This window comes from Lepus europaeus, chromosome 21, assembly GCF_033115175.1.
Source record: "Lepus europaeus isolate LE1 chromosome 21, mLepTim1.pri, whole genome shotgun sequence".
Lineage (NCBI taxonomy): Eukaryota > Metazoa > Chordata > Mammalia > Lagomorpha > Leporidae > Lepus > Lepus europaeus.
The window spans coordinates 53,617,914-53,643,471 of NC_084847.1; the positions used below are offsets into that span (position 1 = coordinate 53,617,914).

The window sequence follows — 25,558 nt, forward strand, 5'->3', positions numbered from 1 at the left end:
CAGCAGTCTTGTCACCACACAAATAGCCCAGACTTCACAGCTGTTGTCATAACATCCCAGCTCCACTGCCTTGGCCACTTTGGCACCTGCGTCCTTTGCCCACCCCCCAGCCTGGTGGGACTCACCCCCATCACTGCATCCGGGGAACTCGCACGTCTGCAGGGGTAGCCCCGCCCAGCAGCTCCTTCCCACTGCTAACCCAGGACCGGTCGGGACAAGAACTGGCTCTGTCCTGTCCTTGGCCAACAGCCCAGGCAGTCCAGACCAGTGGAGCCAAGGCAAGGGTCAGTCGTGGTGACTGACCTGTGGCCCCTCCAGCTGGCTTAAAGCAAGACCACGAGAGCCATTTTCTTTTTCTTTCAAACGCGGTTCTTTTCCAACATTGCCTGCCACGAGCTTTGGTGCCGAGAATCAGAGCAGCAGAGGCACATGGGAAAACGAAAAGCACAACACCCCAGCCGACGGCACAGAGCCTCTCCCTGGAGAAGCCCAGGCTCGGGGATGGCTGGGACACACGGCTGCCTTCCTTCCCCCGTCCCGAGCTCCAGCTTGGTGGAGGCAAGACCCTCCCCTCCCCCGCCATGTAAAGAGCTGTCCGGGAGAGAACATCTGGGGTCTGTGTGTATGTGGGTGTGTGCATGTAGATGAATGCGTATATCTCGCTATATAATAGGCTATATTAGAAAATTCTCTCTATGTATAAATATAAAACACTGGTATCCAAACCTGACACCAGTGGCTAACTAAAGTGCTTGTCAGGAGCTGAGCTGTGTAAGTAGCAGGTGAAACCACTTATCCTGAGTGCCAGGATGGGGGTGCTGGGGAAGTAAAACAATGGAGGCAGAGCAAAGCAGGTGCTGGCTGAGCCAGGCACCAGGGGCACTCGGCTGCCCGGGTCTTCTTGGCCCCCCGGGCTGCCCGGTCACCGTCCCACGTCAGCACCATGCCTCTTCCTTACCCTACTGCACAGTGCTGGAAAGGTGGGCATGGGGGAAGGCTGGGCAGGCTGTGCCCGTAACTTCTTCTACCCACAGGCCACGCAGGCGAGAAAGGTTGTCATCGTAATTAATCATGTGAAAAAAAGGTATACCGCCATCACTCTTCCAGGCTGGCTCTGCCTCACTCTTCCTGGACCTCCTGCCTGGGGGAGGCTGTAAGTCCCAAGGGAAGCACTAGTACCCCCACCATCCCGAGACCCCTGCCCTGCAAAACCAGGCCCCTGTTGGTCTCAGAGCCACAGACAGGCCCACAGGCAAGTGGCCATGAGAGCTCTAGGGAGCAGGGGGGCCTGGAGAGCGGGAGAGGCCCCCCCAAGGACACAGTGCTACAAGAATGGGTTGGTGGTTGGAGGTTTGGTGGCAAATGGGCTTGGTGAGGATCCAGTCTGGAAAGAAACAACAACAAGTTATGAGATTGGGGAGAAGAGCAGGGGGTCCATGAGAATGCAGTTTAGGCTCCCTTTCTCCCACCAGCTGGCTGGGCCAATGGAAGTGGGAAAGTGGAGGGGCCCCGGCGAACGGAGGCCCAGTGGCAGATCCCTTATCCCTGTGGCCTGAGTTCCACCTCTTCTAGAAGTCCCCCCCCCCCCCCCCCGCAGTGAATGATCATGGTGCTGGGACCCTGGGTACTCACCATGAAGGGATTGGTGGAGATCCCAGCTGGCTGGCTCAGGGGCCTCTGCCCCAGCTTGGCTGATCCCAAGTCCCCAAAGGAAGTGCCTAGGAGGCAAGAGCAAGACTGTAGCTGACATGAACTTGAACCTTGGCTGCTGCTGGCCAGGACAGCCCAAGGTGGACAGCAAGGGGGCCCTTCCTGAGAGGCTTGGGCAGTCAGGGCGGCATGCAGGCAGCCCTTGCTTCCCTAGACTCCCCTACCTCGGTTGAAAGGGAGCCGGGAAGGTCTGTGTGTGCGGGGACCCTTACCATTCTCCTGCTGGGCCAGCGAGCTCTGTGGGGGGAACAGCGGGGCTGGGAAGGGGCTGGCAAAGGCCCCTGCAGGTGGCACAGTCTGCGGGAAGCCAGGCCCCACACTGCTCATCCCAAAGCCGGGCCCTGTGGAATGAGACGTGAGGCTCAGGCAAACTTCTGGAAGATGGGGCTGGAGAATGTCCACTAAGTCCCCCCCCCACCCCGATGGGAAGATAGGATGTAGTTATCCTTAACGAGAGGTAGCCGGGGCTGGGGGACAGAGTGAGCCCTGGAATACTTCTGCCTCTCCTGCTGCCACCTAACCTGTCCACTCCCTGTCCACAGAGGGCATAGCTCTTATACCAAGAGGTCCACAGATCGAGGGCCAGCCCTGTGCCCTATTAAGCTGTGTAACTAGAGCGAGTGTTTAACCTCTGTGCTTCAGTTCTCTCTACAATGGGGACAGTCCTTATCTCACGGGGTTGCTGTGAAAGCAAACCTGACGTGCACAGCATGGAGCCTGCCTGCCACAGGGGTCAGCTTGGGTTGCTGGTCACTGTCTCTCTTCCTGGCCCAAGGTTCAGGGAGCTGGGGGTGGGGGATTGGCGAAAGAGAAGCAGAGGCCAGGGTATGCTAAGACGTGGGGAGAGCACAGGCCCACAGGGGCTCAGTTTCCCTAGGGCTCAGCCTTGGGGCACAGAAGGGAGAGGCTGGATGCTCAGAGGGGCATGAGGAGGGCTGGAGAGGAGTCAGTTTTTTCTAAAATGCTTGATTCTGTGGCTCAGCTGCTGCTCCTTTTAGCCTCCAAGCTAGCCTGAAACTGAAAAGCGGCCTGGCCTGGCCTGTGAACGCTGCTCCTTCCCACAGTGAGCTGAGGGGTGAGGCAGGGAGACGCAGGGGTGTGTGCACCCCAGAGTCAGGCCAGGGACAGTGCCGGAGGCTTACCTGGGGCTAGGCCATTAGGCTGGAACGGGTTGGTGGAAGGCAGCCGGGGCTGGGCGGCAGGGGCGGCGAATGGGTTGGTGAGGCCTGCCCAGGTTGGGAAGGGGAGAGAATGAGTTATTTTCTTGTTTGCTCGGTCCTGGCTTGACTGGGCATTCCTCTAAGAGTTGGTCTGTTCTCTCCACTCCCACCCTCCAGCAGTTCCAATCTGCCCCTGGCCTTCGATCCCCTGCCTAGGTCTCCAGACAGGACTCACCTCCAAAGGCCAGCCCTGGGCTGCTGCCACCACCGGCCATGGGGACCTGGCCAGTCATCCCGAAGAGGCTGCAATAGGGAGAAAAGTTGGCACCTACTTTCTCCAGGATTGGGGGCTGCACACCTGCCCTCCTCTCAAAGACGAGGAGGGGGAGCAGGACAAGAAGGGAGGGCAGCGCGGAGGCAGCTCCCCCATGGGCACCTACCTGCCAGGGACACCTCCAGCTGATGTTCCAGGGCCCAGGAGGCTGCCCACCTCGGTGAGGCTATTTGGCTGACTGGCAGGTGCAAGGGGAGTGGTCCCAAATGGAGTCACCTGGCTGCTCCCTGGGCAACATAGGGAACAAAATGGAGTGCTGGGGTGAGACGGGATGGCAGGAGCAGGAGGCGGTGGAGCAGCACAGCGACAGCACCTGAGGCAACCCCTGGCTTCTCCGAGCAGCTTGTTTCTCTGTGGCCGCCCCACGCTGGAGGGCCCGTCTCCTGCTGTGAGTCCTGGGCAAGGTGACAGCTGAGCCCTTCTCGGGCTCTGCGGTGCTCAAAGCTGCCACTGCAAGGAAAAGGCAACTCTTCCTGTGTCCGGCTGCCCTCCTGAGAGTCTGTGCTCCCCTGCAAGCCAGTGTCTCCATTTAGCAACATGTCACACGGAAGGACACACGTCCCGAGCGTACTCCGGAGACTCGGGGACAGTGGAGGTGCCACTGGGGCTGAGGAGCCGGGGCTGCCCACCCTTAGCACCGGTCCCTGTGTTTGTGTGTTGTGTTTGTGTGCAGCCCTGAGTTTGGCACACTGTAAGATTTTGCCTGTCCTCGTCTTCATGTCCAAAAAGAAAAAGCAGAGGGCCAGTGCCGTGTGGGTCGCCTTACAAAACGGCAGTTCCGAGCAGTCGGTCTCCGGGGAGAGGCCCGAGTCCCTGCCATCTTAAGAAGGCCTCTCTATCCAGGCATCGAGACACGCCTGTGCTGCAGGTCCCTGCTGACCACTCCGGGCTGTTAGGGAGGTGAAATGAGCCCACAAACAGAAAAGATTTCGTTGTTCTGAACGCTGGAAGACTCATTATTACTGAAGTGAAACAAACTTTGTCTAGTGCCTGCTGCGTGCCGTGCTCAATAACTGCTTGCTGAATGGAAACTCGAGTCGGTGGAGTAAGAACTGAATTCTAGTTGTGGCTCTCTGCTTGCTACCACTGGCTGTGCCTGGCAAACCAGCTGTCTCTCCTGAGCCCACCTGTTTCCCTGCCTTCCTGCAGAGCGGCTGTGAAGGACCCTCTGAGCTAAGTGAACCTGTAAAGCATCAGGCAAACCACACCCATGGAAGGGAACACTTCCAGGGCCAGAGAGGCAAGGCAAGGTCTCAGGAAACATGGAGGGCTGTCTCAGGACACACAAGGGAACAAGGGCCTCCCCTGGACTCCCAGCTGCTGGTCTTTGGCTGCAACAAGAGGCATGGGCCCACCTCCTGCTCAGTCTCTGGTTCAGCAGCAGCCTGTCCTGGGTCAGCCTTCCCTGACCCACTGGTGTGATTTTGCCCGTGGTTGTCTTCTCTTTGCACGCCTTCCCCTCCTTCATGGCCTTGGCCGCGTTTGTATCCTTTGTTTCTGTATCAGCTCTCTCCACCACAGTGACTTCACTGCTAGGGACTTTCTGTGCAAACGTGCACAAACATGGCAGGTACAGGGGGAGGGACGGCAGCACTGCTTCTGAGAAAAGGCTGGAAATAGCCTGAATATCCGTTGGTAGGGGACTGATGAGATACATATGGTACATGCAGTTATGAACAGGAGGCTGCCAGGGGCCAGGTGCTTCCTCCTGGTCTCCCACGCGGGTGCAGGGCCCAAGCACTTGGGCCATCCTCTGCTGCCTTCCCGGGCCACAGCAGAGAGCTGGACTGGAAGAGGAGCAGCTGGGACTGGAACCGGCGGCCATATGGGATGCCGGCGCCACAGGCAGAGGATCAGCCAAGTGAGCTGCGGCACCGGCCAACTTTCTAGTATCTTGAAAGTGGCTGAAATAGCCATAAGTGCCTGAATGGGTTGCCAGTCCATCATACACACCTGCATTGTGGGGGATGATGGAGACAGCATTGCCTGCAATATACATGAAGAGGTTCATGGGAATCTGTTTCAGGGGACCTAAGACAACGTCCCAGCAGCGCTTCTCCATCAGGACCCAGTCTATCTCTTGCATGCTGGTATAAGGCACTTGCTTGTCCAAGTAATTGGGTACAATGAGTCTCCCTGGCCACTACTCCGGTCCCTCCTGATCACTGGCCCACTCAGCTCAATGGCCAACTTGAAGCACCGGCATCAGTTCCTGACCAGGCTCCCTTGGGCCATCAAGACAGTGACTGCTTATTGAAGCCAGGAAGCTTTCACCCTGAATGGTACTCCTGGCGCAGGCCCACTGGTGTCTCTAACGTCTCAATAATAGTGTATGCTTATGGGGTACAATGCGCTGTTCCAATCTATGTATACACTGTAGAAAGATCCAATCAAGCTAATTAGCATACCTTTCACCTCACCAACTTATCTTTTTTAAATGTTTATGTTAAAAATCTATTCTTTTGGGGCTGGCGCTGTGGTGTAGTGGGTAAAGTCGCCACCTACAGTGCCGGCATCCCATGTGGGTACCAGTTACGGTCCCCACTGCTTCACTTCTGATCCAGCTCTCTGCTGTGGCCTGGGAAGGCAGTGGAACATGGCCCAGGTCCTTGAGCCCCTGCACCTGGAGGAAGTTTCTAGTTCCTGGCTCCTGGCTTCAGATCGTGAAGCTGGAGCAGTCGCAGTTAACTGGGAAGTGAACCAGCAGATGGAAGACCTCTCTCTCTGCCTCTCCTCTCTGTGTAACTCTGACTTTCAAATAAATAAATATTTAAAAAATTAAAAAAAAATAAACAGGAGGCTAGTATTATGGTGCAGCAGGTTAAACTGCTGCTTTAGGCACTGGCATTCCATATGAGAGCACTGGTTCAAGCCCTGGATGCTCCACTTCTGATCCACTTCCTGCTTAATGTGCCTGGAAAAGCAGTGGAGGATGGCCCAAGTCCTTGGGCCCTGCACCCACGTGGGAGAGTGGAGGTGTGATTCAGATGAGAGAGTTTGGGAAAGGATCTGGGGCTGGAGGGAGGGTCTGCAAGCAAAGGTGCTTTTATCGTGAGACGAGGAAGAACGCGGGGTGGGGGATGACAGACACAAGACAAGGAAAATCAACACTGGGCTGGGTCCCAAGTCCTCGTTGCTTCCTGGCCCTACAACCACATCCTGGTTTCATGTCAGTGAAGTCTGGGGTTTTTCTGAGTGCCCCAGAACTGCAGTTTGAGTGGCAAGCTCTTCCTGTCCCCAAAGCTGCATGTAGTTTTCCTTTCTGAGGGGATCTTCCAAGGGCAAGACACTCAGCACGATGACAGGACCTGGGCTCTCGCACGAGCAGCTCAGGGCCCAGCAGGGAAGCCGAGGTGCCCAGCGCCTACCAGCCACCACCAGCTCTGAGTATCAGCGCCTGCTGTTGCCACCTCCCGCCCAAACGCCTGGGTTTCTAGATCAACAAGCTGGCTTGCTGAGCGTCCTTCCCCCTGTGCAAGGCTCCAGCTGTGCATAGTCAGTTGTTAATCATCTCCAGCCACAGGACACCAGGCAGGCTGGAAAGCCAGCAGGGTGGTGTTGGGTCTTCAGCCGATTCTCTAGGACCCAGGCCTTTCCCATGCCTTTCCGATGGGCTCAAAATATGTGGAATGTGCACACAGCCCGCTCTCCTCAGATCAGACTCTTCAGTTTTGCTCTGGGCCTTTGCGTTCCAGAAGCTTTCTCCAGCAAGGATCAAGCCTTGTACTCTCCCTCCCAAGCATGATGGAGCAGCTTCAGGTCCTGGGAGGCCGGCCATGTTGTGCCTCCCTGTGGCCACTAGAGGGCAGAGCGCGCCCTAACCTAGGTGGGCCAGGCTGGTTCTCACAAAGGCTGCGCACAGGAATGCCTGGGCTCTTGTTTGCTTTCCACGTGCTGGATGTGTTATGCTTGACCTAGAGCAGTTGCAGAGAAAACTGGGTTGTTTTTTTTTTTGTTTGTTTGTTTTTTTGTTTTTTTTTTTTTTGACAGGCAGAGTAGATAGTGAGAGAGAGAGACAGAGAGAAAGGTCTTCCTTTTTGCCGTTGGTTCACCCTCCAATGGCCGCTGCGGCGGCTGCACCACGCTGATCCGAAGGCAGGAGCCAGGTGCTTCTCCTGGTCTCCCATACGGGTGCAGGGCCCAGGCACTTGGGCCATCCTCCACTGCACTCCCGGGCCACAGCAGAGAGCTGGACTGAAAGAGGGGCAACTGGGACAGAATCCGGCGCCCCAACTGGGACTAGAACCTGGTGTGCCGGCGCCGCAAGGCGGAGGATTAGCCTGTTAAGCCACGGCGCTGGCTGGAAACTGGTTTTAAAACTCCTTTCTCCATACTCCCTCACATAAATACAGAAATTAAACCAGGCTTGTCAAGAGTCGCGTGCCTCTTCAAGGCTCCTCACTTAGCGCTTTCTTTCTTACTTTTGGGACACGCTATGAAAAGGCTCCTGGCAACATGGGCCCTGGTAAATGCCGGTTTGGCTGCTTGTTGAGGTGACCAGATCACCTGGACGAAGGGTTCCTGCCCGGGACTGGCTGTGGGGCTAGCTCTGCCCCGTCAACTCTTGTCTTTAGAGCCTCAGCTGGGCAGGAAGGCACCGCAGTAGGGACCAGTTTGCAGGTTCTTTCCTCTAGTGCTCCACTCTCAGAAATGCATCTTTCTTGTTAAATTGGATATTCCTGCCTCAATTTACACTCCTGCCGACCGCACACAAAAGGGGTCACAACACCGGCTGTTATCAGTCTTTTTTTTTTTTTTGACAGGCAGAGTAGATAGTGAGAGAGAGAGAGAGAGAGAGACAGAGAGAAAGGTCTTCCTTTACCATTGGTTCACCCTCCAATGGCCGCTGCGGCCGGCGCATTGCGCTGATCCGAAGCCAGGAGCCAGGTGCTTCTCCTGGTCTCCCATGTGGGTGCAGGGCCCAAGGACTTGGGCCATCCTCCACTGCCTTCTCGGGCCATAGCAGAGAGCTGGCCTGGAAGAGAGGCAACCGGGACAGAATCTGGCACCCCAACCGGGACTAGAACCCGTTGTGCCAGCACCGCAAGGCGGAGGATTAGCCTGTTAAGCCACAGCGCCGGCCTGTTATCAGTCTTTAAAATGTTTGTCAACATAATGTGTAAAATTATCATACCTGAGTTTACATTTTAGGTGGGTTGAGGATATTTTCATATTTTTTGCTGGGGATTTCCTGCTTGTATCCCTTGCCTGTTATTTCATTTTTTATTTAGAGGAATTTAAAAAAAATACTTAATGGATACGAACTTTGGTTCTGTTTCCCATGTTATACCTTCTCTCTTTTTCCTGATTTAAGCTTTGTTTGGAATATCTTTTTTATTTTTTAAAAGACTTCATTTACTAATTTGAGAGGTAGAGTTACAGAGAGAGGGAGAGACAGAGAGAGAGGTCTTCCATCCATTGGTTCACTCCCCAAGTGACCACAACGGCTGGAGCTGGGCATTTCCGAAGCCAGGAGCCAGGAGCCAGGAGCTTCTTCTGGGTCTCCCACATGGGTGCAGGGGCCCAAGCACCTGGGCCAACATCCACTGCCTTCCCAGATCATTAGCAGAGAGCTGGATCGTAAGAGGAGCAGCCGGGACAGGAACCAGTGCCCCTATGGGATGCTAGTGCTGCAGGCGGAGGCTTAGCCTACTATGCCATAGTGCCGGCCCTAGAATATCTTTTATCTTATGCATTGTGTGACCTTTGCAATTTCTACTGTGAGGATTTGTAGAGATTTTGTTTACTAGAATACAGTCAAATTATAAAAGGGTTATATGTTTGAAAATGATGTATACTCTCACTGCTGGTTACATAGCGTTACTTCCATTAGACTTGTTAAGCAGTTCCTCAAGTCGTCTCCTTTTCTCCTTATTTTATCCGTTCATCTTGTGAGAGTGTAGTACGGTCTCCTGTTGGTTTACTGAATTCTCATTGTGTCTCAGTTTTCATTTGATGAATCTCACGGTTATGCTGTCACTTTAAGTACATGATTGTTGAGAACTTCTTTGTGAATTTTAACTTTTATCATTATAAAATGTCTCTTCTCCCCACTAAAAACAAAAGCAGCCAACCAGTTCCAGTGGTGCAGTGGGATGGCTGTCGGTAGAAGGAGATCTGAGAAGTGCCACTCTGGGGGCTGCTTGCTTAACTCTCTTCCATGAATTGACTAAATGTTAAGGGTTCCTTCCAGACCTCAAAGCAGTATGACCAGAGGGCCCTGAGTAGGCTGTGGCATGGGAGGAATAACTTACCAAAGCTGAAACTTCCAGTTAGCATCCGACTGGCTGGCAGTGAGGGTGGAGAAGGGCAAGGGCAGGCAGAGGAAGGGAGAGAGAGAGAGAAAGAGAGTGTAAGTCCCAGGCCTTCCCCCAGGTGTCTGGTCTCTGCAGCTACCCTCCCAGGAGCCCAGGGTGTTTAAAGGAAGAGGGGCAGCCCTGGCCTTGCAGGACTCGGGGTCTGGGCACTCAGGGCGGAGCCTAATGCCTTAAGAAGGCCCTTAGATTCTCTTGTAGTAGTTAGGAAACAACACAGCATGAGGCTGTAGGCCTTTGCTCTTAAAGGGATAGGTGAGGATTTCCGGAGACTACCCTAAACTTTGCCCCAGCCCCTTTGACCCTCTGGGCCAGTCTATCACACAGACAATGAGGGCACTTTAGAGACGAAGCCAGGTTCACTGTGGTTTTTCTAGGCCTCAGGTCTCCATGGTTCCGGCCAGAACGGTCCCAGTGTGTACTCTGCATGGCTCTTGATGCAGCGTGTGCCGCTTTCCGAGATGAACAAGCAGAGCGCTGGGCCACTCTCCTCTGTTGCGGGAGCCCCGTGTCCTCTGCACAGCTCTGCGGCTAGTGGGGATGTCAGTGAGGGCTGATGTCTGCACGTGGACGGCTGATGTCTCTGGGAGACAGAGGAAAACGGGGATGCTGGGGCCGGGGGCAAAGTTTACCTGCCGGTGTGGGCTGGGCCGGGAATGGGGCCTGGCCAGCAGGAGGGACACTTCCAAACACAGCGGCACCGGGGCTACCACCAAAGGCATCAAAGTTGGCAAAGCCCCCAGGGGAAGGCGTGTGGCCTGCAGGTGGAGGGGATGTGAAGGTTACACAGGAAAGGCTGGTGCATGTCCATGGAGGGGACCCACCATGACACCTGCCTTCCCACAGGGTCTCTTCAGGCAGGGGTCTGGGCAGAGCCAGAGCCACACGGGGCAGAGGGGCACCCATTCACTGCCTGCACTTTTTTAGCCTTACTCCATGAGGCATCAGCATTTTTGCTGGGGTCTGGTTTGCAACAGGATTATGTGGAAAAACTTTTTTTTTTTTTTTTGGTGGGAGAATGGACTTGCCTCTACTGACGACGGCTGGTCTCTGGGAAGAGGGCAGAGAAAGGAATACGTGATAATGCCACTCCTCCCAATTTCAGAGAGAGTGCACATAATAAAAAGGGCTCCTTCTAAAAGGGAGTGGGAGGAAGCCCCAGGGGGTGTCTCATAGTCAAACTCCTAAACGTCATCTGCGCGGTATTACTCAGCTCCCGTCCTCCCAGCCTTGCTTCACAATGGCCACCAGGGTGGTTCCCACACAGAGATCTGGCCTTGGCCACCTGACGGACTGACTTCCTGTGTCACAGGGAGGTTGGCGTGGCCAGTCCCACTTACCTCCAAAGGCTGGGAATGGAGCAAAGGCTGGTGCAGCCTGGGGAGCAGCAAAGGGGTCTCCCCCGATGTCGGCCAGCAGGTCGGTAGTGGCTTTCTTGACAGCAGAGTGGGCCGGCAGCTGGGAGCTCCGGGCCTGAGCTGTGCGGGCCTGAGGCTGGCTGACAGACTTGGAGAGAAGAAACTGCATATAGCACTTAGAACTGCACACATGACCTGGGCCGGGCAGAGCCAGCCCCACAAGTGAGAGAGAAGAGAGCAAGTATCTGCCCTTGACCGAGAGGCTTCCTGGGCTGAAGCGGCCCTGTCTTCTCAGGACTCCAGCTCCCACAGCTATACATTTTGGAGCACAGTTCGTGGAAAAGGTACACTGTCCTTTTATTCCATTTCCACAGACTTTCTGAAGTGCCCTCGTGTTAGTCAGGGTGACCCTGAGATGCAATCATGTCACCCAACAGTGCTCTGGAGCTGTGACCAACTCCTCACTCCCAGGTAGTTGGAAGCAGCGTCTTGGCCCCTTCTATCTCCTTGGAGGAAATGGCCAGGTATGGAGCTGGTATTCTGACTTACCTAAACACCACTTCCTGCTGGCTATGTCTTCCAAAAGACACTAAATACAACGGTGACAGATGCAAGAGTACTAATGATAGGAATGAGGACCAACTCACGGGTCCTGTACTGTTGTCCTGCTAGATCTGCTGGATTTGACACAGGAAATGGACACTCCTGTCTCTCAAACCCCAACATAAGCCCAGAGTGCAGAGCAGAGAGGTACCTGGCTCGAGGTGGAAGCAGCAGCTGAGAGAGATGGCACAGGATCACCCAGAAGTGACCGCGGGGGTTTCCCTTCTGGGCCGGAGCCCTGGACAGGGGTGGAGGCACTGCCTTTGGTATAAGTGGGCCCCTTGACTTGGTCTGGAGGGACGTACCTTTGAGAGAGAACAGTCAGGCCGTAAGGAGACGGGTAAAACCTTGGACCGTGCTCAGTTCAGGTGCCTGGCAAAGTGCAGGCGACAGGAGTGAAAGCCCTTCCTCATTTTCTACCATTTCCCTTCGGAGTACAGGGGCTGACAGCTCAGCAGAGCCGGCGTTTCCGGAGCATCCTCTGAGCATCACAGTGCTTTGTCTTCTGCAGTTGGGTTTTCTCTGGTTTGTGCCCTTTTCCCCTTCTCCCTCCTTCCCCTCTCAAACACTCCTGCTCAAGTTTTACCACACCCACACCCACACTCACACACACTAATGCTGGTGGACAGGCAATCCTGTCTTCCAACTTCCCACTCAAGGGCCCCCTTTTACTTCCTGGGTGTTTCGTCAGATTCCTCCTTCTCAGTCCCACAGAAGAGGTGTCAGTGGCCTCACCCTCTAAGTGCTCACAAGCTGGCCGCCTCCTGCTACATCTGATAAAATCCCTTCCACTACAGCACACGCAGTCTCCAAACTCTGGAAGCAACTTTTTAAGCCCGAGGACACCCCCAGGAGGGACTCTGCACATCAGCCCCTGTACTCTTTGTGAGTTCTCCACCTTAGGTTTCCCTCTCCCACCTCCCCACCACATGCATGTTCTGCACCTTCCAGACATCAAACAGCAGCGTCTTCTCTCACCTGGGGAGTGGAAAGGCAAGGGAGAATGGGAACACTGAGCAGTCATGAGTGAAATGCCAGGGTAAAGGCATAAAGCTGTTGGATGTGTGCTTCCCGACGTCTCTACCCATTATGAGATCAGCTGAGCTATAAAAACCACCTCCTGGGGTAGTGCCTGCAGTACACGCATTCCATATGGGCGCCAGTTCAAGTCCTGGCTGCTCTACTTCCAATCCAGCTCTCTGCTATGGCCGGGGAAAACAGTCCTTGGGGCCCTGCACACATATGGGAAACCCAGTAGAAGCTCCTGATTGCTGGCTTCAGATCGGCCCAGCCCCGGCTGTTGCAGCCATTTGGGGAGTGAACCAGTGGATGGAAGACCTCTCTCTCTCTCTGCCTCTGCCTCTCTGTAACTCTGCCTTTCAAATAAATAAATAAATCTTTAAAAATAAAGAACTGCTTCCTGCTCCCACTTGGGTACCTCCCCGCTCTAATCAGTCTCCTCAGAAGAGGGGAGGGACACCAAGTCGCCAGGGTTATGTCCTTTCCCATAGAGCTATTACTGTGAAGTCACAAGTTTGCCCTAATTCAGTCTGAGTAGAACACACTCAACTCAGTTCTAGCCTTTGAGAGAAGCCCAAGTTCAACTCTAGAAACGGCTGTTGGAGGAAGGTCGTCCCCGACACAGGTCTCTGTGGCCTTGCTCTTACCATCTCTTCTTCTCATACTTTTCCTGGAGAAACTCCTTCACCTTCTGAGGGTCCCTGGAATCTGGTATTAAAGATGTCCGAGCATCAAAAAGGCCCAGCCAGATCTTCCTGCACACCTGAGGGAGTGGAGTCAGGTGACGGGGGTTGCAGCAGAAAGCATGGAATTCAGAAGATCTCACTTCTGATTTCTTCACCAATAAATATTTACTGAGCACGGACACACTGTTAGGCAAACCAACAAGCCATGAACTATGCCTCTCCTCACAGTCTGCAATATAATGGGGAAGTCATGCCTTAGGTAAATAAATTTAAAATTATATTTTGTGACTCATATTGAAAAAGGAAAATAGAGAGCAATGAGAATTATGAAGAACTAAAATTGGACGGGGGGGTGTCAGGAACAATTTTCAGAGTTCTGGCTTCCTGGACAGCCTCTGGAGGCCCTGGCGGACACCTCTACCCAAATCCTTACCCTGAGCCAGGGTACTGCTAACACTACGAAGGCAACTTCCAACTGGCAGATTTAGCTGGGGAAGGGGTTTAACTCCCTTTCAAGAAAATAATGTGGGCCGGCACCGCGGCTCACTAGGCTAATCCTCCACCTGCAGCGCCGGTACTCTGGGTTCTAGTCCTGGTTGCTCCTCTTCCAGTCCAGCTCTCTGCAGTGGCCCGGGGAAGGCAGTGGAGGATGGCCCAAGTGCTTGGGTCCTGCACCCGCATGGGAGACCAGAAGGAAGCACCTGGCTCCTGGCTTCGGATCAGCGCAGCACGCCGGCCGTAGTGGCCATTTGGGGGGTGAACCAACGGAAGGAAGACCTTTCTCTCTAACTCTCTGTCTCTCTCTCTCTCTCTCACTAACTCTGCCTGTCAGAAAAAAAGAAAAAAAAAAAAAAGAAAATAATGTGGACTTAAACCAAGGGTGTCAAGGTCCACGTAAGCTGAGCTGGCTCCAGGTCTTACTCAGAGGGGCTGGCACAGTTAATTCTTAATAGGAGCGCTCACTATGTTCCCAGAGGGCCCAGGGACTGTACTCTGTAGATACTGCTTCCTACTTTGATTTCCCCAAAGAGGGGCTGAGACAAACTATAATTTGAGTTACTAAGATTCTGTGAATATGCAAATACATACAGGAGAAAACATCTTACATGCTAACAAATTAAGGGAAACTCAACTCCCCAAAGACTGTAGGCTTTTTTTTTAACCATCTTGAGGTAAGGCCAGCAGACAGGGAAACTGCAGCCCTCCAGCTGGTCCAGCTGTTCGGTGGTTGCAGCTTACCTCGTTTCCACGAGATTGCAGGAATAGGACTTCAGGCTCAGTGAAAGTGGTCATGGAGATGGACTTGACACGATGAGGGGGGTTCAGGCCTCTCCTGGGGGAGAGAAATAGAAAGGAGAAGTATAGCTCGGTTGGCACTGCAGGTCTGGTTATGGGAGGCGAGGGGGGAGAATGACTAAAACGACGGCACACAAACTGAGCTCAGACAGAACCTCGTCTGCAGCTACTTCCTGGTTCCAGGAAAGAACGGAAACAGGAATATCTTAGGGAGTTCTAATGAGAGACAGGGACGAGAGTCAGGAACACACGTGGCCCCAGTCATTTTGGCGAGGGAAGGCAGTCTGTCCGTCTGGAAGCTTCCTCTGGTCTGGCTCCAATCCCAACAGTTCCAGTGTCCAGCCTGTAGAACCCGGTGGGGGTACTTCTGGGAACTCAAACATGTACCCAGTTCCCATTTCCTGTTCTGTCATTGTTTTAGACCTGCAGCACATCTCCATGGTCCCAGATAAATCTCCCAGGCTTGAGGGAAGGCAAACACTAAAGCCCAGGACTATTCCTGGTAACACTAACAACGAGGATTTTGTGACAAAAAACAGATATCCCAGGCCGGCTGTCCCTCCCCTTGTCTACAAAGAATGGGGGACTGGTGGAGGGCAGGAAGGGGGTCCCTTTCTCTTTTAGGAGGCCATCTCTGGGCAAAGAAATATTCCAGACCTTCTTATTTCTAGATCTTTCAATAAGGCAGGAAGAAGTCAAGTTTAACCACAAGATAGGAGGCTGGCACTGCTAGAATATATACCCTGTAGCGATGCTTTTGTGCCTGCTCTGTGTGTTCTGTTAACTCCCTGGGAGTCTTGTTCTGCACACAGAAGCCCTGTAGAGATTACAGCAGAAAAGCAGCCTTGCTTGCCCTCACTCCACTGGTCTCTGGGGTGTTCAAACAGGAGAAACTTGGGACTAAGCCAGGCAGGGCTGCGTGGGTTCCCCTTTCTTCACACCTGAAGTTTTTACTCTGGTCTAGACTCACTGCCCTCAGCAGAATGAAACAAAACTGGCCAAACCAAACCAAAACCACCCTGGGACTGGACTGAAAGGAAGCCAGTCTCAGCTGAGGATGCCTTTTCAGACTTTTCTTCTCAGAGAAAAGCTGGGCAAATCAAGATCTTAAAAAATAAAAGCGCAGGGGCAGGTGTTGGGCTACAGCACAGGTTAAGCTGCCACTTGCAATGCAGGCTTCCCTCAGTGGAGTCCTGGCTGCTCAGCTTCCAGTCCAGCTCCCTGCTAATACACCTGGGAAAGCAGTGGAAAATGGCCCAAGTGCTTGGGCCCCTGCCACCAACATGGGACACCATGAAGGAGTTCTGGTTTCCTGGCTTCAGACTGGACTGGTCCTGGCCACTGGAGCCATTTGGAGAGTGAACTAGCAGATAGAACACCTCTTTCTCTCTCTGTTGCTTGGCTTTTCACATAAATAGATATTTTTTAAAAAAAGTATTGCTGGCCCTCCACATCCGGGGGTTTTGCAACCCCAGATCTAACCAGTATGGATCAAAAATAGTTGAGAAAAAAACTGGGCTCATATTGAACATGTCTTGGCTTTTTTTTCCTCATCGTTACCCTTTAAATGTTATTATATGTCAAGCATTTATATAGCATTTACATCACATTAAGTGTTACAAGTAATGCAGAGATGAAGTAAAATATTTGGGAAGGAGGGCATTTGGCCTGGCAGTTGAGATCTTGCCCATCCCATCACAGAGTGCCTGCTTCCAGTAGTCCCGGCTCTGCTCCCAATTTTAGCATCCCGCAAATGCACACCTGGGAGGTGGCAGGTGATGGTTGAAGTACTTGGGTCCCTGCAACCCATATGGGAGACCTGGACTGAGTTCCCAGCTCTTGGCTTTGGCCTTGTCCAGTCCCAGCTGTTGTGGGCATTTGAACCAGCTGATGAGGGATTTCTTTTTCTCTCATTCTTTCTGCTTCTCAAGTAAGTAAAATAAAACATTTTTGAAGTAGATAAAGTATATGGGTGGGTGTGTGTAGGTTCTGTGCAAACACCATGCCATTTAATATAAGGGACTTGAGCCTCCAAGGGTTTTGGCGTCCACAGGGAGTCCTGGAACCAGTCCCCTGTAGGTAGTGATAGGGTCCTGGTTGAGTCCTCAGGAAAATACTTTACCAAATTAACTTTTAAATTCATAGAGAAGGTGAGTGAAAGACACATTCATGCTCACAGGTACACCCACAGAGCAACAGTGCCTCCGCAGAGCCTGGGAGAACGGCAGTGCAGGCGTTGGTGTGAGCGATGGCAGTGAGGTGGGGAACAGGGGGACTGACGACACAGTGCCGAGCAAACTTGAAGGGAGCCGCTCTTTTGGATGATAAATGACCCATTATGGATTCTGCAAAGGACAGGACACTGGAAGCTAGAGTTAAGGTCATTTTCAGCAACTCTGCTTTTAAGTGAAGGGTCCCAAAATGCCCTTAAAAAAGACAAGCACTATCAAAGAGGGCCGATGCCCCTAGGAAACACAAGAGCAAGAAGAAGGAGAGGGGGAAGGAGGAGGAGGCTTTGTTCCTCCGTATCACACAGTAGCTCTTCCTCTTCTGATCGCATTTCAGAAGCAGCCCAGCTTTTCCCCTTAAGGCTCTCTTGCTAATGGTTCCGTTTGGTTTGAACACTAGCCAGCCCATTTTGATACTCTTTCCACAGGCCGTCCCCTTCAGAATGCCAGACCTTTCTGAAATCTGGCTGGGGTAGATCTCACTGCTTCTAGGACCTAGGTCTTCTCCTTTTCCTGTCACTAACAAATATTTTTTTAAAGATTTATTTTTATTTATTTATTTGAAAGAGTTACACAGAGAGAGGAGAGGCAGAGAGAGAGAGAGAGAGAGAGAGAAGTCTTCCATCCAATGGTTCACTCCCCAAGGGGCCACAACAGCTGGAGCTGTGCCAATCAAAAGCCAGGAGCCTCCTCCGGGTCTCCCATGCAGGTGCAGGGTCCCAAGGACCTGGGCCATCCTCCACTGCTTTCCCAGGCCATAGCAGAGAGCTGGATCAGAAGAGGAGCAGCTGGGACTAGAACTGGTGCCCATATGGGATGCCGGCACTTCAGGCCAGGGCGTTAACCTGCTGCGCCACACACTAACAAATATTTTACTTTGATAAAATTTGCACTTTGATAAAATACACAGCACTCCAGTGGGCACTGTGGGGGATGGGAAAATCACAGGATCTAGTCTTTGATCACCAGGTGCTTAGAGAAAGGACCCAGGAAGTCCGGGCAAAGTACTTCTTGAGGCAGCGGGGTGCCAGTCAGCCAGGCCCTGGCAGATCAGGGAGAGGTGACTCCAGGATGCAGCAGTGGGGGAAGGAAGAGACGCGGTCACAGGAAAGGTAAAATGCGTTATGTTTACACTAGAGAAACAGATTCGAAGCCTGTCTCAGAAAGGTCACTGACATTTCCTGAAAGGACAACCAGGAACTGTTAGCAAAGTGTAAACAGGGAGGTGCACTTCCTTGTGGGGGGTGGAGGGGGGATTCAGCTTTGGCATCAATCAAGAAGGGATGCTTAGAACAACAGAACTTCTTATGGCTGAACTTGGAGGGGCTGGGGGCAGGTAGAGAAGCTGGGTGATAGGACCAAGGCAGGCAGAGAAAGTTAGAAGTGATTTACATGCTGTGGGCCAAATGAATCTGATAGAACAGGATGTTTCCATAGCACAGTACAAAAAGCACAGCTCTGACCTTGATGTCTGTAGGCTGGATTATGTATAACCAGAGCCACAGTTTGGGGGCAGGGAGAATGTTCTAAAGAGAAGCCTCGCTCTGCAGCCCAGAAGAGGGCCTAGCTACATGGCCTATGAGTCAGAAGACTTCTGAATCATAGAGGGACCACTGCTGGCTGAGAGAGGCACTGTGGAAACAAGAGCCCCTCTCCTGCTGGCAGCTGACATCGCACAGTCTCCATGTGGTGCACTCCTCTGGGCACGCACCAGGGTCCTACAATGGGCCCAAAGCGACTCACTGGCCTGGAATTCAGCAGCCCCAATTCTCCAAAGTGTACCCAGTGTAACCCTCAGCTTCTCCTCCACAAGAAGAAGTAGGAGTTAGAAGGAGGCACTGCCCTTCAGTTATCATGCCAAATCCAGTCTGCTATTTCTGACCAGGAGGTGCTAGGGAAACAGAAAGATAAATGTATTTGCCCAGAACAGGGCATGGTTTTCTAGTTGAAGAGGAAGTATGTCGCTGGGACTCAACCCTCCAGCCAGGCACACCGTTTCTATCAACTCCAGTTTCTTTTCTCGCAGAGCACCTAAATGGCATTAGAAATACTTTCAGTTACTTGGCTGATAAAGCCCTTCTACGTGTACACGTTTGGCTGCTCAGTTCTCTCTCCTTCTCCGCTCTCCCCTTTGATTCTAGTAAGCACACAACGATTTCTACAAATACCACACTTTGTTTTCCTGTGACCATCACCTTCAAACTGGCCTACATTTTGCTGCTATCTTGCTTCATAAAAACATCAAACCTGCTCAGCTGCTTAGATAAGACGGTTCTGCCAGGTCAACAATGGAAAAAAACCAGTTCCACCCAGTACCCAGGTTCTTTTATTTGTGCCAAATTTGAACTTGGGAATTTCTTGCCTCTGAATATTTGTGTTCAAATTCATACACCCTGTATTGTGTTTCTTTGCTCCTGGGATTCCATTCCTCTGCTGAGCAGGGGAGAGCTAAACTGGCTTTGCTTTTAGTTTAGGCTCAAACATCACCAAGGAGAGTCCCAAACAGGAAGCCTCTCCGGCTACCCTGCTGCAGGGTCAATGTCGCTGAGTTGTAGGAAACCTCTTCATTTCCTTTGCTGTGTGTCAGTAGCAAAGGTCAACAGCGTCCTCTTGTCCAGAGCCAGGTGGAGTCTGATGACGTTACCGCTGCCCTCTTCAGCGCAAACTCTACCTTTTCCCTTTTTTTTTTTTCATTTTCTTTTTTTCTCATCCCTTTGGAAATTGATTACTTCTCAGCTTTTAAAGCTGCTTTATCCTCTTAGGATAAAGTGCCTGAATATGTAATTTAGTGAGACTCTGGGCAGAGGTGAGTATCAAAAGTGATTGAGTAGGGGCAAGGGACACACGCACCTCCCCCAGACTGGGTGGAAATAGACTGAATTACTGAACACCACGCTATACTTTTCCTCCCATGGGGATAAAAATGCTTCAATTAGGAACTACAATTAGCAAGCTAGGAAGGGAAACTGAGGTGCTTGTTGGGGTAGGAACTTGTCACAAACGAAGAACTGTCGAGTACATCTCTTGACACCAATTCTTGGGCTCCGCCTACCTGTTATCAGAGTAAATTTGGGCAGAAGTAGAAGAGACAAGGATCTGTTATAAAGACTTAAAGGATGGCCCCAGCCATGGCAAGGAGGCATGTTGCACTTTGTTGAAAAAACTAGGTGTCGGCCGGCGCAGTGGCTCACTAGGCTAATCCTCTGCCTGCGGCGCCGGCACACTGGGTTCTAGTCCCGGACGGGGCGCCGGATTCTGTCCCAGTTGCTCCTCTTCCAGTTCAGCTCTCTGCTGTGGCCCAGGAAGGCAGTGGAGGATGGCCCAACTCCTTGGGCCCTCCACCTGCATGGGAGACCAGGAGGAAGCACCTGGCTTCGGATCGGTGCAGCACGCTGGCCGTAGCGGCCACTTAGGGCATTTAGGGGGTGAACCAACGGAAGGAAGACCTTTCTCTCTGTCTTTCTCTCTAACTCTGCCTGTCCAAAAAAAAAAAAAAAGAAAGAAAGAAAGAAAAGAAAAAAAACCAAAACTAGGTGTCAAAGTAAACGCCCATCTCTGATGTCAATGAGGTCTCAAGCCTCAATGTCCACTTATTTCTAAAGAGAAGTGGTTTATCTATAGAGGGACTCAGGCAAACCAGAGCAAGAAAGAACACTTATGGCACTGCTTAGAATAGATGTTTTCTTGGTGGCATTTTTTTTTAACCTCATCTTCAGCTTCAAATGGCAGGTTCACCCTCTGGTAGTGGAGCCAGAAACATAAACAAGCAGGCATGTGTGCAAGAAGGAGAAATGAAAAGGAGCTATATATCCAGGTTAAGTCAATTAGGTATTGGAAGAAAACCAAATGAATAAAACTAGGGCAAATTTGGGCCCTAAAATTGTGGCAGTATGGATGCAAATTTAGCAACAGCAGAAACCAGCAGCCTTTCTCTCGGGCCCTCACATAACACTGAGATTTTTTGCTACAGCTGAGAAAATATTTCTCATTTAAAAAGAGAGCAGGAATGAGCTCATACCCACAGCAATGAAGGCAGAGTCATGCCCACCCACCCCCCAAGATGAAAATGTGAATTTGTCTACAGACCTTAGGAAATTTAGCTTTGGCTGGAACAGTCGACTTTGCTCGCCCAGCCGATCCAGCCAGCTGCGAGCTCTTGTCGTTCTGCTCACTGCCCCCAGAGGACTCCACCCCCTAAGAAGTACACACATTTGTAACAGTCAACAGAAATCTGGCCTTTAAAATAAAGCCAGTCTTGAAGTCTCCTTTCCCTGGCTATGGTGCCAAGCATGGCATTTCAAATCCCCTTCAATACCCTCTTCATTTTAACAAGGAATATTTCTTTCCTTGCATCAAACCTCAATGACTCTCCAGCCCACATGAAGCTTTATTTACTTCACAGCATTTCTAATATTACCTACAATCACAGACAGAAGAATTTATCTGTGGCCCATGGCGTCTACTAGGAAGGAGCTATACGAAGATGGGGATTTTGTCCATACCCTATCTCCAGTGTTCAGAATAGTGGCTGGGGCTTGCTGGGAACTTAGTATGAATCAGTTCACTGATTCACTGAACGTGTAGGCTGCTTACCATAACTTTTACTTCCTACCTCCATCAAATCCTAATCTTTGTGCAATCAAGCTTCTGGCTTTAAGACGCTAAATGGTCCGTGTGCTTCCAGGGAGCACAGCTCTCCACTGTCTGCTGGAAGGAGTGTGTTCTCTCCTCACTCTGCAGCAAGCAGCAAGATCCCCTGCCTCACAGACCAGCTCCGAGTCCTTCCCACAGCACATCAAAGGGATACAGGCCATACTTTGCTAAGGCCTCTTTAAAAAGGACACATGCCTTGGTCTAGTCCATGCTAACTGGAACTCCAATTAGCAAAGTACCAGCAGAACCTAGGCAGACAATCAGGGCCAGGGAAACCTTAGCTGTCTTGCAGAGTTTCTCCTGATATTTTTCTTATAATTTTTCTTTTTTCTTTTTTTTTTTTTTGACAGGCAGAGTGGATAGTGAGAGAGAGACAGAGAGAAAGGTCTTCCTTTTGCCGTTGGTTCACCCTCCAATGGCCGCCGCACTGCGACTGGCGCACCGCGCTGATCCAAAGGCAGGAGCCAGGTGCTTCTCCTGGTCTCCCATGGGGTGCAGGCCCCAAGCACTTGGGCCATCCTCCACTGCCTTCCCGGGCCATAGCAGAGAGCTGGCCTGGAAGACGGGCAACCGGGACAGAATCCAGTGCCCCGACCAGGACTAGAACCCAGGGTGCCGACGCCGCAAGGCGGAGGATTAGCCTAGTGAGCCACGGCGCCGGCCTTGATATTTTTCTCCTTATGATCTCAATGTGCCTTCAGCTCTGCTTCATTTACTGGCCCGGCCTCTTACTCTCTCACTTCTGGCTAGCAAAGGGTTGGCTGAGCATCTCACTTCTAAACCATCAAAATACATCCCCTCAAGTCTGTCACCTCAAAAATCACTCCCTGAGTAATTTTCACAACGCACTACCAACATACTAAGCAAAAATGTCCTTTGTAGAATTTCTTTCAACAAGGAAAGGGCTGATTGATTCCTCCTACTTGGTCCCATGAAAATTTAAGTTCCCAGGGAATTAAGCCCCCACCCAGTTTGATGTAAACACATCCCAGACAGAGACAGGCATCTGGGGGGTACTTCTCTACTTTGCTGCTAATCAGTCCTTAGGCCATTGCTACCTCTGTTCAGGGTCTACCCAGATCCCAAGTGTCTGACTTATCACAACTGAGACCAGTAATAGTGGTCACAGGAAAAAGTGGTAAGGTATTGCAGTGTGCACTGATGCTAAGCGAGTTAACTTTCCTGGCAAAAGAAACCAGGTTTTTGGCCAGCGGCTCAATAGGCTAGTCCTCCGCCTGCGGCGTAGGCATTCGGGGTTCTAGTCCCGGTCAGGGCTCCTCTTCCAGTCCAGCTCTCTGCTGTGGCCCCAGGAGTGTAGTGGAGGATGGCCCAGGTCCTTGGGCCCTGCACCCGCATGAGAGACCAGGAGAAGCACCTGGCTCCTGCTTTCGGATCAGCGCAGTGCGCCGGCCGAAGCGGCCATTGGAGGGTGAACCAACAGACAGGAAGACCTTTCTCTCTGTCTCTCTCTCACTGTCCACTCTGCCTGTCAAAAAAATAAAATAAAAAAAAAAGAAACCAGGTTTTTAATGTGTCCCAGATCCCTTGGCCTTCCTTCTGTCCTGATTTAGGAATATTCATTATAGAAGGGAAATGTTATTTATGGGATACTGTAAACCAAGATCTAGAAAATAATAATGAGGCAGCACTTCCCTTTTATTCAGTTTTATCTTCCATGCCACCAGCAATGGGAATGAAGTAACACAGTTTCCTAACATTTTTCTCCTAGAACCTAGCTCAGACAGACCATGTATTTTCTCTGCTGCCTCCTTCTCCAGACTCTGTAGTCAGATTTCCCTTTTCATAACAGGATCTTGAGGAATCTGCTCCGTGTCATTGTACTTTACATTATAAATACTCCTCAATATTCCCATACCTCTCCACATAGTGCTGGTCCCAATCTCACCTCTCCATGCTCTTGCTTGATTTGCATTTCTATCACAACTTATGACAGCATTCCTGTCTGTTCTAAATCATTGTTCCAAGAGCCACAGTGACTTTTACTGAGGACCAAATCCAGTTCACGCTCACAATACATAAGTGAGGCTGATCAGAATATATAGAGAAGTTTGGCAAAGGAGGTAAAAACTGAGCAGGGAGAGAATTTCAAACTGTAACTGAGGAGCCCTGGGTCCTCATTTCTGGTCTGCCATGATCACAGCTAATATCAAACAACAAATGCTGAGAACAGCAACCCCCATATGGCATTGGGCAAGTTACTAAACCACTCTTTGCTTCTGTTCTTCCATCTGCCATGCAAAAACAACCCTGCTCCTTCCTTGGCTCCTAAAGGTATAAGAACAAGGAAAGCTTTCTTTGTTAAAAAAGAAATTAATAGTCATAAAAAAGTCTAAATAAATCCATTGATAAAAAGCAAAGATCTAGTGTTAGTATCAGATGTTAATCATGCATCTAATCAACTAATTACCTAAGGGTGGGGGAGGTGGAAGGACCTTACTATGTAACAAGAAATGTGGGTTAGAATTGTGGCTGTAAATTAGCTCTGTCATGACCAAATACAGTGTTGGTGCCAAGTGTAGCACTGCAGATTATACAACAAATCAACCCCCCACCCCCAGCCAGAATCTAGAAAGAGTTTACCACCAGGATCCAGCCAGGGCAACAGTGAGCTTCAAGGTGTGTACATGACCACACTTTAGCATGGCTCCCTCAGATCTGCACACCTTTGGAAAAGTTACGTGCTCTGCCAAGGGAACCCATCAGCTCTCACCTCAAGGATCTAAGAAATCTATTCTCTGGGTAGCATTCCAAAGCCCTGCAAGATTAGGATCTTCATGCTGGGCCATGCCTCCTCCTTCCCTGCCACTATCTGTAGGCTGGCATCCTGGCTCAACTCACTCATTTCCAATCGGTTTCTACGTTTCACACTCCAGGAGGGCCACAAACAAGAAGGGAGAAAGGGACTTCTTCACCTTGGGCCCAGCTGTCTCGACCTCTTTCCCTTTCGCCTTCCACCTACATGAAGCTCCCTTTAAGGATCCGCGTCATTTGCTGGCCCTTTAACTGCACCCCCCACCCCCCACGCCGCGTTCTTTTCGATTCTCCACACTTTCTCGCTCCCTACTTGCAGTTCTCCCCATCTCCCTCAGGGAGTTTCTCCCTTCCCCTCCGGTGTCCTTCCTCACCCCCACTCTTCCTCCGCAACGCGACTTCCAGCCGCCTCTGCTCTGCCTGCCTTTTCCCCCCGCGACACCGCTGCAGCGGACTCCCGCGCGTCCCGGGGCCTCCCCACCAGCTCCCCCCGCGCCCCCCATGCGGCTCTCCGACCCCCTCTCCCTCCCTCCCCAGCGCCGGTCCACTCACAGGAGGCCGGAGCAGGTGGTGCAGACGAAACTGCCCACGGTGATGTCCACGTAGGTGACCCCGCGCTGGGCGCACTCGAAGCAGTGGCGGTTCCCGGCCTGGCTGCAGCCGCCCAGCTCCCGCACTCGGCGGCACCACACCTCCGAGGCAGCCTCCGCCTCCGCTTTCCCCGCGCCGACCCCGCCACCCGGACCCGGGCCCTTCTTCGCCGCCATCACCATCGCTGCCCACTTCTCGGCCCTCCTCTCCGCAAGTCAGCAATCGCCCCTTCAACTACTGCCGCCTTCCCGCCTCCTCCGCCGCCTTCGCACGCCCGGCTCTCCTGACAGAAGCCGCGAGCCGGCGGCGTCCGCGCGAGACTCAGCCACCCCCGGCCTCGCCTGTCCTGCACGCTGATTGGCTAGTCTTCTCCCACCTCCGCGCCCTCATTGGCTTGCTCTGGAACGGCCTCCGGTTGCCGGAGCCGCCAAGGCCACGCCCCACTGCCGTCGGGCCTCAGGCCTCTCCCATTGGCGGGCAGAGACTCCGGCTTCGAGAACTGTGCGTGCTCGGTCCTTGTCCCCGCCCTCTCGCGCCACTGCCTGCACTGTGGCCCGCCTCCCAGTTTTGATTGGTGAGTCCCCGGCATTCGGGCTGCTGTGCTAATTCTGATTGGCTGTCATGGCTGCAAAGTTAGCGCGCGAGACAGAGGGGGTGTCACGCGCGTGCGCATCTCTCATCCTCCCGACGGATGACGGTCATTCCCGCCAAATTTCAAAGGCTGAGGAGCGACAGGCTGAGCAGAAGAGAAGTGGCCCTAGAGGGGCTGAGGGGAAGAGGTGGAGAGAAAAGAGCTCGCAGGCGAAAGGAGGGAGAGAGACTGTTTATAAAAA

At 52.2% G+C, this 25,558-nt stretch overlaps 2 protein-coding genes across 3 annotated transcripts; both read right to left on the minus strand.

The window, feature by feature from the left end:
• Positions 1-329: 329 nt before the first annotated feature.
• Positions 330-25,046, minus strand: AGFG2 (ArfGAP with FG repeats 2). Of its 2 annotated transcripts, XM_062180741.1 has the most exons (13): positions 24,687-25,045; positions 14,425-14,518; positions 13,147-13,262; positions 11,631-11,784; positions 10,859-11,024; positions 10,151-10,276; positions 9,459-9,491; positions 3,311-3,431; positions 3,106-3,173; positions 2,853-2,936; positions 1,923-2,051; positions 1,633-1,718; positions 330-1,384 (listed from the first exon to the last, which is right to left on the minus strand). In XM_062180741.1, exons 1-13 carry the CDS (start codon positions 24,905-24,907, stop codon positions 1,325-1,327), a joined length of 1,458 nt encoding a protein of 485 aa, XP_062036725.1. In that variant the 5' UTR covers positions 24,908-25,045; the 3' UTR covers positions 330-1,324. The 2 variants fall into 2 exon arrangements, with proteins under 2 accessions (XP_062036725.1, XP_062036726.1); XM_062180742.1 differs by lacking the exon at positions 1,923-2,051 and having other exon boundaries at positions 24,687-25,046.
• LOC133750960 (uncharacterized) lies at positions 3,439-9,452 on the minus strand. Its single transcript, XM_062180743.1, has 2 exons — positions 8,027-9,452; positions 3,439-7,118 (listed from the first exon to the last, which is right to left on the minus strand). Exon 2 carries the CDS (start codon positions 5,288-5,290, stop codon positions 4,211-4,213), a length of 1,080 nt encoding a protein of 359 aa, XP_062036727.1. The 5' UTR covers positions 5,291-7,118; positions 8,027-9,452; the 3' UTR covers positions 3,439-4,210.
• Positions 25,047-25,558: the final 512 nt, after the last annotated feature.